This window comes from Musca domestica, unplaced genomic scaffold, assembly GCF_030504385.1.
Source record: "Musca domestica strain aabys unplaced genomic scaffold, Musca_domestica.polishedcontigs.V.1.1 42, whole genome shotgun sequence".
Taxonomy (NCBI): Eukaryota; Metazoa; Arthropoda; class Insecta; order Diptera; family Muscidae; genus Musca; species Musca domestica.
The window spans coordinates 6,331,514-6,347,717 of NW_026712329.1; the positions used below are offsets into that span (position 1 = coordinate 6,331,514).

The window sequence follows — 16,204 nt, forward strand, 5'->3', positions numbered from 1 at the left end:
GTAGAGTGACCATAACAAATTTTAAAGTAAAAAGTAACTTTATTTACTAAAATACATAAAATTCGTGCAAGTATGTCCACCTTGTACCTTTTTTTCGCCGTTCGCCGGCGTATGAAATAGAAATAAAGCTAATTGAGTTCGCGGCGTCCGACGAAATTTTCGACGGCGCCGTGATTGTGTGCATTTCCATACACACATATGTTTTTTTATTTTTGACTACGAACATACGCCTCATGGTAGAAAAATATAGGTAGACGCGTCGACACAGCTGCTGGGACAATGAACTGTCAAACCAATTTTGGAATTGAAAATGTTGAATGAAAAATTATTTAAATTTGTAAAAATTGTTGAAAAACGCGAATTATAATAGCCTCCGAATGACGTAGTATAAGAAAACATATAAAAATCCACTTATATTCGAAAAAACATTTAAATTTTTTTGACATGTCAATGCTCCCAAGCGTTGATGCATCTACCTGTATTCTTCTGCCATGATACGCCTCGAAAAATTCGTCGTTTGCTCCAATTGTGTTCCTAGCATAAATTTAACTTTCTATATATTTATGCTCTCCCCAAAAAATTAGTTTAATTTGCATAGTGAATGAGAAATGTTCTAAATATCCTTTTGTTTCACACATATCTATAAAAAATTACTGAATTTTGGCGAGCCACTCATTTATAATTTTTCATTAAACCATTATCCACGTCCGAAGACTCTTCATAAAATATTCTTTAAAAAATCCACGTCCCGAAGACTCTTCATAAAATATTCTTTAAAAAATCCACGTCCCGAAGACTCTTCATAAAATATTCTTTAAAAAATCCACGTCCCGAAGACTCTTCATAAAATATTCTTTAAAAAATCCACGTCCCGAAGACTCTTCATAAAATATTCTTTAAAAAATCCACGTCCCGAAGACTCTTCATAAAATATTCTTTAAAAAATCCACGTCCCGAAGACTCTTCATAAAATATTCTTTAAAAAATCCACGTCCCGAAGACTCTTCATAAAATATTCTTTAAAAAATCCACGTCCCGAAGACTCTTCATAAAATATTCTTTAAAAAATCCACGTCCCGAAGACTCTTCATAAAATATTCTTTAAAAAATCCACGTCCCGAAGACTCTTCATAAAATATTCTTTAAAAAAACCACGTCCCGAAGACTCTTCATAAAATATTCTTTAAAAAATCCACGTCCCGAAGACTCTTCATAAAATATTCTTTAAAAAATCCACGTCCCGAAGACTCTGCATAAAATATTCTTTAAAAAATCCACGTCCCGAAGACTCTTCATAAAATATTCTTTAAAAAATCCACGTCCCGAAGACTCTTCATAAAATATTCTTTAAAAAATCCACGTCCCGAAGACTCTTCATAAAATATTCTTTAAAAAATCCACGTCCCGAAGACTCTTCATAAAATATTCTTTAAAAAATCCACGTCCCGAAGACTCTTCATAAAATATTCTTTAAAAAAATCCACGTCCCGAAGACTCTTCATAAAATATTCTTTAAAAAAATCCACGTCCCGAAGACTCTTCATAAAATATTCTTGAAAAAATCCACGTCCCGAAGACTCTTCATAAAATATTCTTGAAAAAATCCACGTCCCGAAGACTCTTTAAAAAATCCACGTCTCGAAGTCTCTTCAAAACTATTCTTTACAAAATCCACGTCCCGAAGGTTCCTCAAGAAATATTCTTTAAACAATTCACGTATCGAAGGCTCTTCAGAAAATATTCCTTAAAAATCGACGTCTTGTAGACTGTTCAAAAAATATTCTTTAAAAAATTCACGTATCGAAAGCTCTTCAGAAAATATTCTATAAAAGTTCCACGTCTAGAAAGCCTTAAAAAAATATGAAAATAGATATAAAAATAAAAAAGCAATAAAGTATTTTTCACAGTGTATAGAGAGGTAGTGTCTCTTTACCTCTCTATACACTGTGTTTTATTTCAGAGATCTCTGCCTAGCCCTGCTGTAAACAATCTTTCAGATTAAGTTGAGAGAAATAATAATTTTTGAAAATTGTTACCGCTTCTATGGGATGTGCTTCGAAATAGATCCAAAACTGGTAGGAATAGTTTGGACCAGTGAAATAATCACTACAAAAGTTATCTTGGGGACTTAACAGCCGCAAAGGCAGACAGACGGATTGATGAACATAGTTTCCAACAGTCTAGAAATGAATTTTGGACATAGCTGTCATATCAGATGATGAACTCACTCTCATGCTTATCCCATTATTTTTTTCAATATTTCCCAAACAGTGGCAACTCTGGTCATACAAAACACGAAATATGTTGTTCCCCGTTACCCAAAACCCCAAGATATAGCAACCTCCCTATGTATGTGTGTTTGTGTATCTATGTAGTTTGTTTGGTCGGTCAACGTCGTCGTTGTTATCGTAGACGATGTCGTCGTGTACTCTCTCCCCGTCGTATGTGTATGTGTGCGTGCATCTGTGTGTTTTGTTTGGGTTTCTTCTTCTGTGTGTTTTCTTTCGTGTTCGTGTCTCGTGTTAATTTTAGAAAAAATTTAATTCATTTCAATTCAGTGACTGGTGGCAAACGGGTGAAGTTGTTTTTTGTAAGCGGAACGTTCTCGTCAAGTCAATGCTGTTGAGAGTTCAAATAATAGTAATAACAACAACAAGTGATTAATTTTATGTTTCTTTTCCTTTTTTGCTTTCTTTGCAAAAAAAAATAAATAAATAACGTGGGAAGCAAAGTGCGGCAAGTGTTGAAAGAGTCAAAAGAGAAAATCATTTTTTGAATGTGAAAATGCCAATGCCAAAAAAAATTAAATAAAAAAGGTGTTGTGAGAGTGTTACAGAAAATTTATTGTGTATTTAAAGGTAATTAAAAATAATTTTAAAAGATTAAAAATGCATTTATTGCAAATTCTGTGACAAAAAATAAATTTGAATAAAAAACCGGGCGTTGCCTCTTACGAATCGAAGAAAATACAAGAAACAAAAAAATTAATTTATAAAATAGTTAAAAAGAACAACAATCATGAGATAACATGACAACAAAGAAATAAATACAACACCAAAAAAAGATACGTTGTTCGTGGTGTAGTTAACAATAAAAATCGAAAGAAAAAATAACAACAAAAACAACATAACAGCAACAGTGTCAATGACGACACCACAGAGCAGCAATAACAACAACACCAATAATAATAAAACGCATGGAAAATTCCAAAAAGTGAAATATTTTTACAAGTAAATAAGTTTTTGTGTAGTTACTCTACGATCTACGAAGGAGAAGAAAATAATAATAACAGCAGCAGCAACAACAACAACACCCAGTTATCACACACCAAAAAAAAATTAAAGAGCAATCCATGGTGCCGCTATTCTCATAGATGAGATACTTATTAAAAAAACACATATTTTCCATTCGAGATACACACATGCACACACAGATACATCTCCGTTCAGCCAGCAATGTAGTCAGCAGCCTGTGTGCGTGTTTGTTCGTGTATGTGTCTGTCGGTGTTCGACTTTGCATGGTGTCATGTCTTCTTGTTGGAATTATAAAATGATCACGTTTTTCAAGTGACAAAGCAAAAAGCCCCACAATATAACACATTTTTGGGAACCTGTCAAAAATTCCAAAATGTTCGAAACATGTTTTTAGTACAATTCAAAAAAAAAAAAAACACAACAGTAGTAATAACCAAAACAGCAATGAATGATGTGAACAAAATGATGTGTGATTTTTTAATTTAATTTTTATAAAATTGAGGGAAAAAAAAGGAAATACAAAACAAAGTTCAAATTGTTAATCTCCCATATGTGTGTGACTCGTGCTCTCTACCTCTCTCTATTTGTGTATTTCTCTCTCGCTCATTGTAGTAAAATAATGCATAGACTCGGCATTCATGTGTAGCCAAACAAAAGCCGTCTAGGTTTTTTTTTTTTTTTGATAAGAGTTTCACGACACGAAGACTACGTGCTGGCCGAATGTGAAACACCAGCAACAATAATAACAACAACATAATATCTGGTAACACATACACCAACAACAGCGGCCTCACTTCATACACTCGTACAACACTCAATATCTCATTGTATGCTATTTGCTTGTTTTTTTTTTTGTTTCTTCTTATTGTTTTTGCCGTTCTTTGTTTTGGTTGTTACAAGTTGTTGTTTTTGTTGTCTCTCTGTGCAATGCGTGTAACCGACGTGTGAGAAATTTACGTGCTCGCCACGTTCGATTAACTAAACATAAACGTGCAGTGAATGGAAACGTTCAGTGAAAAATCACCAATGGAAAAAGTTTTATTGAAAAATAAAAATTTTAATACTATTCAAATTAATAAATAATACCTAGATGCAACCAAAATAAATTAATACCCACCTTTTATAAAATAAATAAATAAAAAAGTGTAAAAAATTGATTTTTTGGTGAAAATAGTATTCGATGTTCGAAAATGCTCTCGATATCGGTTATTAAATAAGTAAAAGTACTATTAGGCAGGGACGTACACAAGGGAGCACTAAAATACTATTATTGAATTTAAAGGCGACATGCAGCTATGACTAATGTGGCATAAGTTGTCAATTTGGGCTCCGTAATATTACGTTTGATTCATCCCACAACGCCAGTTCTGCCACTAAAAGTGGCGCACTGGGCACCACACCAAAAAAGGTGCTGTTCTTACCCATTAATAGTATTAGAATGGGTTAAGGTCGTTTCGACCCTAAGGCCCCTAATCATTCGCTTTACCAGATTCGATTATTTTACATAATTTTTAAATGCACGAGTTATCCTGAGGGAAACTTGGGAGGGAAGCAACTACTAGATGATTCGATTGGTCTTTCGCCCCTATACTCAATCCTGACGATCGACTTTCACGTCAGATCTGTGTCGGTCTTCCATTAAGAGTATCCCTGACGTCAGCCTGATCAAATATAGTTCATCATCTTTAGGGTTACAGCATATATGCTCAAGGTACGCTCTGTAGTGGAATTCTCTAACTCATTTTTTGAGTTACCGACAAAAGTCGGTAAACTTAAAATGCAATGTAATTAAGGAAATTTTTCGTTAAGCTAGCGACGAAATCAAAGTAGTCGTTAAGACCAATATTGCCGACTTTTTATATCAAAAATTTGGGTTTTAAAGTTACCGATTTTTGTCGGTAACTCAAACAATGACTTAGAGAATCCCACTAACGGTTAAATTTGCAGCGTATATATCCAGGAAATATCTCGTTTTTTTTTTTGTAAATTAAATATATTCTAGGTGTAACAAGCCCAAAATATATTAAATAAAGTTAAAGGAACCCTTTGAGAAAAAGAATGGCTTATTCATTGGAAATCTAATCGATAATACCTATAACAAAAAATGTTTAAAAGAAACTTGGGATGCAACCTTAAAAATTAAATATCGATAGTGTGTCATCTCTGTGGTCTAGACTTAAGCCCTGTTCCCATGGCGATTTGAATTACGTTGTTCACTCTCAAAATTACGTATAGAAATTAAATCGTACCTCTAGATATTCAGAATTTTTATGATTTCACCTTTTCACCTGAAATTTTTTAAACTTGGAATTTGAAGTTCCTAATGGGTACTACATCCTATGACAGAAAATTGCTTATACACATCTTCGTATATATATATATATATATATATATATCTGTACCTCCCGATATTCGGTATTTTGATGATTTTAGCGATATTTTTGCCGGAATTGTCTAAACTTTCGTATTTGAAGTTCCTAATGAGTACTACAGCCTGGAACAGAATATTGCCTACGCAGGTCTGCGTCTTCGCGTAGTCCCCATATCACGGTATCTCCCTATGTTTTTTTTTTTTTTTTTTTTTTTTTGATTATTCCAATTGTTACTACGATATTACTATCAGTTAAATTAGCTGACTCTTACAAGTTTTCGAGCAGGGCCTTAAAGTGAATTCGATTTGAAACCAAATAATAACCAGCAACGCAAATGAAAAAATGGAGTTAAAAATACTATATAATAATACATGAAATCTAATTATTAAACAATAAATTAAATTTAAATTTAAATTTTAAAATAATAAAAAAATGAAAATTGTTGAAAGAATATAAATGTTGTAAAATTTTAAATAATAATGATATGTTGTAAATTTTAAAATAATAATAACGCCAATCTTTAACAAAAAATCAATCAAAAATCAACGAATGTTTATGGCAGCTGTAACTATTTATTACAAAAGAATAAAAAATAATTTATTTAAATTAGTTTTTTTTATTAATATTATATTTTTATTTACGCCAATTAATATTTTTTGTTTCTTTTATTTTTAGAAATCGCCAAAATATTGAAGCATTTATACCTAAAGAGTGTTTAAAACAAAATCCCACAAAAAGAAAACAACAAACCTAAACAGTGGCTGTATAAATTATTTTCAAAATATTGCCAAAAAAAAATAAATTAAAATAAAATGTTTAAAGAAAACAACCCACCTGTGAAATAAAATTCAAAAAAAAACAACAATAGTGTAAATTGAAAAAAAGCGAAAAAACAAGTGTTCCATTACCCACAAAAAGAAAGATTATCTACCAAGATACATATGTTTTTACAACAACTAAATGCAGTATATATTTTAAATATTTTCATCAGAGTTTTGTTGTTGACTTCCTTTGAATGAGCATTTTCGGTTGTGTGATACTGTCACCCAAAGACGACGACAACAACAGCGCCATCGTTCTGCGCCAACAAATAAGAAATACAGCAAAAAATACAAACCTCCCCAAAACATAACAACAACCTGTTTGAGTGTAAAAACCAACAAACAACAACATCAGTGAGAACAGAAAAATCAAAAAGAGAACGAAAAAAATATATATCTCTTTCCCCTGTCACGCAGTGTACCTGTAAACATTTAATTCATTTTTTTTCAATTCTGGATATATCAACGAAATTTTTCAACATTCCACCACAACAGCAACACATCTTAAAACCTTTAATAATATCCTCCAACAATCCTTCGTCATCGTCCTGCAACCATTTAGTTGATGTCAAACAACAGAGTTTATGTTCCCGTAGCAGCCACCATCTCCCAACAAGCAACGTCATCTCTTCAAAATTAACAGCAACAACAGCAGCACCTACGCTCAGTTGCTCCAGCTTTACATCTTCGTCATCGTCAAAAATTCCCGAAATTGTCCAGCAAACCAGCCTCACCATTAACGGCAAAATCAGCAACACGAACCTTAGCGGCAAACGCCCCACAAAAATTAAAAACGAAATTATGGAACCGTCGTATTGGGGTGATGCCAATGGACATGCTCCACATTCCGTCAAGTATGAAAAGTAAGTGTTGGTGTTGTTGTTTAACCTTTCCTTGGAATCGAACAAAAATGTTCGAATTGAAATTAATTTGGAAAGCATTTCTGTTTTTTTTTTTCTATGGTATACCTTTTTCTGTTTTTCTTTTTCCATCGTTCTCAATTTGTAGCTGTGTATACCCATGTATTTTTATGTGTCCTTAGAATATCAAGGTCGTCTGGCATCAGAAAAACAAAGAAGCAAGGGTCTATATTATGTGGAAAAAGGAGACCACAGATTTAGTTTTCACGGAATTTTAGGCAACATTTTCAATGAAAATCGTGAAAAGAAGTCAAGAGTCAAGGTAATCATATTGGGTCTTCTTTTGTTCAGCAGGTGGAAGGAAAAAGGTTAGGGGGTCTCGTATTCAATGCCACCTTTTAAGAATGGAAATTTCGGTGTTCCTCTAAGCGATAGGAGACCTTTGGGTCTTTTTCTGTACTACGGAAAACCTTCGACTCTTCTATTTAGTTCTTAAGAAGACTTTCCCGAATTTTTAGTACTAAAAACTTCTGTACTAAAACACATCTTCTTCTGTACTAAGAATAACTTTGGTTTTTTATTTAGTACAAAAAATACCCTCGTGTCATTTTCTTTAGTACCACAGTTTTTCTTATTACAGAAGAAGATCTACGGGTCGATGATCTGTACTAAAGAATATCTATAGGTCCATATTTCAGTGCTAAAGAAGATATGCAGATCTTCATTTGTACTAAAGAAGATGTACAGATCTTCTTCTGTACTAAATTAGATGTACAGGTCTTCTTTAGTATTAAAGAAAATCTATAGATCTTCTACTGTACTAAAGAAAATCTATAGATCTTCTACTGTACTAAAGAAGATCTATAGATCTTCTTCTGTACTAAAGAAGATCTATAGTTCTTCTTCTGTACTAAAGAAGATCTATAGTTCTTCTTCTGTACTAAAGAAGATCTATAGTTATTCTTCTGTACTAAAGAAGATCTACAGATCTTCTTCTGCACTAAAGAAGAGTACAGAAGAATTAGATCTGTACTAAAGAAGGTGTACAGAACTTCTTCTGTACTAATGGAGATCTACAGATCTTCTTCTGTACTAATGGAGATCTACTGATCTTCTTCTGTACTATTGGAGATCTACAAGTCTTCTTCTGTACTAAAAAAGACCTAGAGATCTTTTTCTGTACTGAAAAAGATGTACAGAGCTTCTCATGTACTATATCTTCTTTATTCAGTAGAGTACAGAAGAATTAGATCTGTACTAAAGAAGATGTACAGATCTTCTTCTGTACTGATGGATATCTACAGATATTCTTCTGTACTAATGGAGATCTACAAGTCTTCTTCTGTACTAAATAAGATGTACAGAGCTTCTCTTGTACTATATCTTCTTCAGTCAGATCATCTTCTGACCCAAAGAATATCTTCTTCATCTTCTTCTATACTATGGAAGATCATCAGATCTGAACAGGAGATTTCTGTAAGAAGTCCTTCTTATCATATAATCTTCTTTGGAAGTAGACCTTCTGCTTTTCTAGAAAATTTATAAAATATTCAAAAGAATATGCCCTTTTGCCAAAATTATTTCCATATGAAAACTTTTTATCAGATTTCTTCTTCCATTCGGAATGTTAACGCTAAGCCCCGGTTTTTAATGTCTTGAATTATATTTAAATGATAATTATTTAAAATAACAAACTGCCTAGATATGTATGTGTAAACTTACACATACATATGTATTTGAACCGCTTGATAAACAACTTTCATAGTGTTATCTAGTGGCCGATTGACGTCAGTCTCTACGAGGTGTTATTTTATGAAAAAAAAAAAAACAATGAAGAAAAACAAAAACGTGCCCTATTGACATTGTGAATTAGCTTATAAAACACTGTAATTTCCCCCACTTTGCGACTATCCTCCGCCCCATAACTGAGTCTCTTGTTACTATTTTTATGTAATTATATATCCAGTTAATCAACAACAACAACTATTGAATGAACTTAGGCGTAAAGGTGTTTGTTTGTCTGTCAAATGGCCCTAACGTCTCCGCGCCAAAGAACACCCCTTGAATGAATTAAAACGACAACTTAATATAATTAAAATATTAGAAGTGGAAATGAAAGACTGTCTGTCTGTCGGTTGGTTTATATAAATATTTGAACGAAAAAAAAAAACATTGAATAAAAAAAACGTTTGTCAGGCATTTCAATTTCGATAACGATAACCAACCAGCCAACCACTTGGCTGGTCGTATCTCTACACAAAATTAACAAAAAAAAAAAAAAAAAACATTTTATAGGTTGGGCCATATTTTATTTTTTTTTTTCGTTAGATTGTGTCTGAACTGAATGTTCGCAGCGAAGTATGTATGTCGCGCGTCTCAATGTGGCCCACACATGGGTGCATAACAAAAAAATGTGAATGTGTGTAATCAAAACAAAATAGCACATTCATAACAAATCACGTTTTATATACTTTCGCCCATATACAAACGAACTCCCATATACATATGTACATATTGATGTATGCATATACGTATCTGTGTGTGTGTATTCTGAATCAGTTGTTGTTAAATAAACACAATTAATATTAAAATGTATGCCTGTGTGTGAATGGCGTACGTTCTCCTCTTTATCAAATACCCTACCTTAGCTTACCAACAAATACCCTACCAAGCAAGCCAGGCCAACCAATAAATACATTTACACGTTTTTCTATTCCCTGCTAGAAATTTCTGTTCTCGCTTGCCGTTTCGTACGTAGGTACAATCGTATAAATTATAATAAAAATAATAATAAAAAAATGCCAGAAAATAGCAAACATTCCCCTAGCAGATAACTTTAATAACAAAATACCCGACGACGACGACGTCGACGGACCGGACAACAACATTAACGGCCTGACACGATTGTTGTGATGCGGTATGGATGGCAAAGTCACATCAACTAACCAACCAAACGGCTGGCTGGCTGGCAAACAAAACAAGCCAACCAACGAAAGAAAGAAAGAAAAAACATTATTTTTGTTGATAAGAATCGTTGTTGCTATGTCAGCACAGAATCGAAAGAATTCTCCTAGTCATTCATTGAGATTTGAATTTTTATGGGGTTCTAGATTTCAATTTGATTAGGATGTTGAAACAAAAAAAAAAAAAAAACAAATAATAGGGACTATTGGAAATTAATAAATATGTGGATAGGAAAGTTAATTTAAGATCCCTTGGAACGGAGTTTAATTTTCAGGGATCAATGTTGCCAAGATGTAAGCTTAAGGTCTTCTGTGCCACACAGAAGGGTCTTAAGTCGACCTTAAGCTCTTCTCATCTATTCTCGTATAGAAGAGCTTAAGGTCTTCTCTTTTCGTATAGAAGATCTTAAGGTCTTCTCTTTTCGTATAGAAGAGCTTAAGGTCTTCTCTTTTCGCAAAGAAGAGCTCAAGGTCTTCTCTTTTCGCAAAGAAGAGCTTAAGGTCTTCTCTTTTCGCAAAGAAGAGCTTAAGGTCTTCTCTTTTCGCAAAGAAGAGCTTAAGGTCTTCTCTTTTCGCAAAGAAGAGCTTAAGGTCTTCTCTTTTCGCAAAGAAGAGCTTAAGGTCTTCTCTTTTCGCAAAGAAGAGCTTAAGGTCTTCTCTTTTCGCAAAGAAGAGCTTAAGGTCTTCTCTTTTCGCAAAGAAGAGCTGAAGGTCTTCTCTTTTCGCAAAGAAGAGCGTAAGGTCTTTTATTATCCGATAGAAGACCTTAAGTCTTTTATTATCCGATAGAAGAGCTTAAGGTCTTCTATTATCCGATAGAAGAGCTTAAGGTCTTTTATTATCGCATAGAAGAGCTTAAGGTCTTTTATTATCGGATAGAAGAGCTTAAGGTCTTCTATTATCGCATAGAAGAGCTTAAGGTCTTCTATTATCGCATAAAAGATCTTAAGGCATTCTATAATCGCAAAGAAGAGCTTAAGGCCTTCTGTAATCGCGCAGAAGAGCTTAAGGTCTTCTGTTATCGCATAGAAGAGCTTTAGGTCTTCTATTATCTCATAGAAGAGCTTAAGGTCTTCTCTTTTCGTATAGAAGAGCTTAAGGTCTTCTCTTTTCGTATAGAAGAGCTTAAGGTCTTCTCTTTTCGTATAGAAAATTCTAAGTTCTTCTATTTTCGTATAGAAGAGCTCAAGGTCTTCTCTTTTCGCAAAGAAGAGCTTAAGGTCTTCTCTTTTCGCAAAGAAGAGCTTAAGGACTTTTATTATCGCATAGAAGAACTTAAGGACTTCTATTATCCGATAGAAGAGCTTAAGGTCTTCTATTATCCGATAGAAGAGCTTAAGGCATTCTATAATCGCAAAGAAGAGCTTAAGGTCTCCTATAATCGCGCAGAAGAGCTTAAGGTCTTCTGTTATTGCATAGAAGAGCTTTTCGTATAAAAGTGCTTAAGGTCTTCTATTATCGCATAAAAGAGCATAAGGTCTTACTTTATCGAATAGAAGAGCTTGAGATCTTCTATTTTCGTATAGATGGTGTTTCCGATGGTAGAGCTCAAGGTATTTTACCTTCGCATAGAAAAGCTTAAGGTTGTCTATTTCCTATAAGGGAGATTGAACTATTTTGTACAGAAGAGTTTAAGGTCTCCTTGAATATCACATGCGATCATTTATTTGCTCTTCATTTTGATAGAACACAGTTTTAAGTCTTCTTTTTATTGAGATGGTTCCTTAGAGAAGACCACTTGGTATTTTTTTTATCACAGTCTGTCATGAAGCTTATTACTCAGAGAAAATCAGGAATCTCATTCTATTCACATACGTAAACATCCTAAGATCCTTAATGCATACATAATTTTTAAACATTTTGATAAGACCTTCTCAAACAAATCAAAATAGTCCCGCCATTAAACTCGCCTGATCTTATCTTCAAACTGGCAATAATTAATCAAAACGATTCTAAAATTAAATACACCATTCTTAGAAATTAAAAATAAAAAGGAAAACAAACTTGTGTATCATGCCCTGGCATCGTGATACATCGACACATTTTAATGAAAAATTTGACGAATCACGCTTTATTTGAAATGTGAGTGTGGCGTGAATGACGAAACCACTGTGAATGTTAAAAAATATCACGTTTAGTTAAACGTACGAATACGTTAATTGGGTCCATACGCCGAATGCGGACTCATTCGTTTTGTATAAATCACTGGCATGGACGAATCTCCGGGCACAACGGACGCAGACAAGTGGCGGCAGGCACATACACATTTTTTTCTGGCAACTAGTTAGCCATCGGAATGGCCTAAGGGGCAAAAATGTGTGCGGCGGATTGCACATGTTTTAAAAATAACTCGGATTTCTTTTTCGGATGGTTTGTTATTGAGGCCCACGTTTTTTTTTTCTTTTTCTGTTTTTGTCTTTTTTGATATTCTTTTTTAATTTGTTTTGTTTGCAAACAGGAAAATTGCTTGCAATTCGTTGGTTGTCATCATCATCTCTATCGTCGTCGTTGTTGTGTGGGCACGAGAGTTTTTTGTTTTCGTAATTTTATACACGAGTGAAAATATATTATTTTTCCGATTTTTTTTTTTTTTTTTGTCGAGAATAGATAAGTGTGGGAAAGTTTTGTCACTAAAAGAATTGGGGAATAACTGACATTTAAATTGAGCAAACAATTAATGTAACCCAAGACTTAATGAAATTTCAGCTGTTGAATTTTCTACTTCTTTGTCATTACTGAAAAAAAAACGTTTCTTTTTACCTGTAGGTTTTAGCGATTATATATTTTCGTCGCTTTTCCACCAACAAATCTCATTTACTACCGACCATGGCGCCATGATAAGGTTTTCCTGCAAATTTTAAAAACCAGATGATATATCAAACATTTTTTTTTTTAACTTTTCTGGGTATTGTTTGTTTTCCGATCTGTGATTTCAAACACAATAATTTATTTTGGCAATACATTCGGTAGTCAGCTGGCTTGGCAGGGGAACCTTATACTTTTTCTGTCCATGGTAGAAGAATATTTCAAAATAATTTTGGAATTGAAAATTTTGAATGAAAAATTATTGAAATTTGTAAAAATTGTTGAAAAATGCATTGTGCCGTATAAGAAAACATATAAAAATCTACTTATTTTTAATAAAAAAATACATTCTAAAATGTTTGACATATCAAGGTTTCCAGGCGTAGATGCATCTACCTGTATTCTTCTACCATGCTGGGTCTTATTCCGTCGATAAATTGTTAACGAATCGCACAGCTGGGGTAAAATGCACGCATTCAATATCGATCTCATCGGCTTTTCGTTGATGGTATCGCAAAAACATAGAAATTCCCATTATTTATTAAATAATTTGAATTTCTTTGTATGTTGTTAATCTTAAGGTATGTGTGTGTGCCGTTTATTTGTTTATTATTTTATAGCTCAAAGTTTATTTTTAAATTTCAAATAAATTTCTATTTTCGCCTCGCCCGCCTTCGCATCTCCCCAAAAGCGATTTCCCATTAAATGATCAACAGAAAAATAACAAAACAAAAATTTACAAAAACAAAATTAATGTTCACGAAATGCAAATATTTTTTTGGTTTTATTTTGCGAAACTTATCGTGCTCACGTTTATTCGACACATGCCACCATACACATATGAGCGAGCGTGTATGCAGATGTGGATTTTATAGCTAACAAGCGAATTGCAAAAATAATAATAGAAAGAAAAACAAAAACAAGAAATTTATATCAGAAATTGACCCAAACAAAACCGCTCTAAATTTCGTAAAACAAAAAATTAACAAGAAATCCTCATTCGACCCAATTGTTTTGAAAATATTTCACTCGCACATTGGGCCAAAAATTATGTAACACCTCCCACATAGGAAAGTATTTGTTGAAAAAATTCAAAAATTTTCATTAAAACGCGAATATTTTAAATCCCGGCGAAATCACAAAGCCATGACAAGATTACTTCTGATCTTTACATTGATGTTAACATCCAACAAATCGGATATATAGCAAAATATGTGCGATATATATGTTTATCAAAGAAGATATGCTTGAAAAATCTCTTATATGTCGAGAACGGCTGAACTGATTTCGACAGTTCTCATTAATTCAGAATGGCCTCTTGACAGGAAAGAAAAAACGTCTAAAAAAATCGCATAAAAATATCTCTATAAGGATGAAAATATTGATTTTGTAAAATTTTCTCATATTTTTTTCAATTTTGTCATATTTTTGGCATATTTTCATTTTGAATTAAACATTTGGTAATATTTCTACAGCTAACAAAACTAAGTAGTTAGGATATCAGGATATCATATACAGATCGCATTTATGGCCCGATCCTTACGAAATTTTGCATGGAGATAAGATGAGGGTCAGAATAAAAGCCTATTCTTTTTGGAGATGATCGCCATATATTTAGGGGTTGAAATGGACCAAAAAACTGTAAAATTGTCAGCAGGTCGTAATTATGGGGGTTACCGGACATTGCAAAAGCCAAGCAGTTTTGGATGACCATCCAAAAATATTCAATGTGTGAAGGAGTATGCCAACTTTTATAGACAAAATACGAAAATGTCCATTCCAGTGACTTTTTGGAGAATTCACAAATACAGGAAAGACGCACTTCTGACTATTTCGTTAACGCTGATTTCGTTGAAGAATATAGTCAAATGTCTGTATCTCATATAGATGCGTTTCAGTCAAAAACCAATAATAAATTTTAATATTTTGCCACTTCTGAGAGATTATAGGTCTTTGGGAAATATTGGTTCCAGATCTAGGAAGACCGTTTACGTGCAACATCTACCAATAAATTGGAAATGAGCAAATTAGTTTAAGTTGCTATTATTCGAAAATTAGAGAACGAAACCTGATGGTTTTCTTTTATTATTTGTCACAATATCTTGTGGAATTCTTTCGAGTATCTCGCCTATATAAACTGTATCGTTTATTATAGTGTTGTAGGGTATTCAACGGTCGGCCCCGCTCGACTGTAGCCTTTGCTTACTTGTTTTTAATAGGGTAGAACTAGCGAAAGAGATTAAAAGTCAGCTAAAATCATCTAAATACCGAAGATTGGAAGGTACCGTTATATGGAGGTTATACGAAGATGTGGGCCTGTATATGGAATTTTCTGTCGATGGAGGTTGTATCCATGACGAACTCCAAATACCAAATCTATCGGCTGTATAGTTATATGGGGACTCTACCTAAATTTGGATCTACAGGATGAGATGAAAACACTGCAACCAACTTCATTTCTCATTTTTAAGCCACTCGTCCGACAGCTGTAAAAATTATTCCAGTGACTGCTCATTATATTGTTTACAAGCGTACAAAACCTTATTCGTGATTGAATTCAAGCGTGATAGAGTGATTGCTTAATATTTGGCTGAAAAACCACAAAAGGCTACCGTTAGAGCACTCCAGCATTTAAATGTGAATAAATCTTTTGTGTCTCGTACCATCGCTCTTACCGTGATACTGATAGCGTAGTCCAACGTCAAGGAAATGGACGGAAGAAAACAGCAACATCGGCAGAAATGGCTCGAAAAGTAAAGAAACGACTTGATGAAACCCACGTCGCAGTGGCCGAAAAGTGGCTCGTGAGCTGAACATATAGCGATATTCCTTTCGACAAATATTGTAAAATGAGCTCGGGGTAAAGCTATTGAAATTCCAAAAAGTTCAAGAACCTACACCACAACAAAAAGAAAATAGACTCAAAAGAGCTAAAGAGTTGTTTCGCTTGACCGAATTTGGTTTTCTCCGATGAGAAAACATTCGTTGTTTAGCAGTTTGAAAACAAATAAATTGATCGTGTTTGCTTGCCAAAGAGGTCAGCTGAAAATGTGCACCTTCGGTTGGCCACCAGAACTCAAGCCACCATAACAGCCGATGGTCGCTCTCCGCTCGTATTGATCGTGGCAT

The 16,204-nt window shown here is 33.7% G+C and overlaps 1 protein-coding gene and 1 long non-coding RNA gene across 3 annotated transcripts in view; both read left to right on the forward strand.

Moving 5' to 3' along the window:
* The first annotated feature begins 2,472 nt into the window (after window positions 1–2,472).
* LOC131804305 (uncharacterized) lies at window positions 2,473–6,491 on the forward strand. Its single transcript, XR_009343069.1, has 2 exons — window positions 2,473–2,858; window positions 6,302–6,491. It is a non-coding gene; the product is annotated as an uncharacterized LOC131804305 (long non-coding RNA).
* A 232-nt stretch (window positions 6,492–6,723) lies between these two features.
* Window positions 6,724–16,204, forward strand: part of LOC101894880 (transcription factor cwo) — a 49,762-nt gene continuing 40,281 nt past the window's right edge. The window contains exon 1 of one of the 2 annotated variants that reach the window (XM_059126973.1): window positions 6,724–7,310. In XM_059126973.1, coding sequence (XP_058982956.1) covers window positions 7,249–7,310 — 62 coding nt within the window. In that variant the 5' untranslated portion in view covers window positions 6,724–7,248. The remainder of the gene's footprint in view (window positions 7,311–16,204) is intronic. The other variant, XM_059126974.1, reaches the window with a different exon arrangement.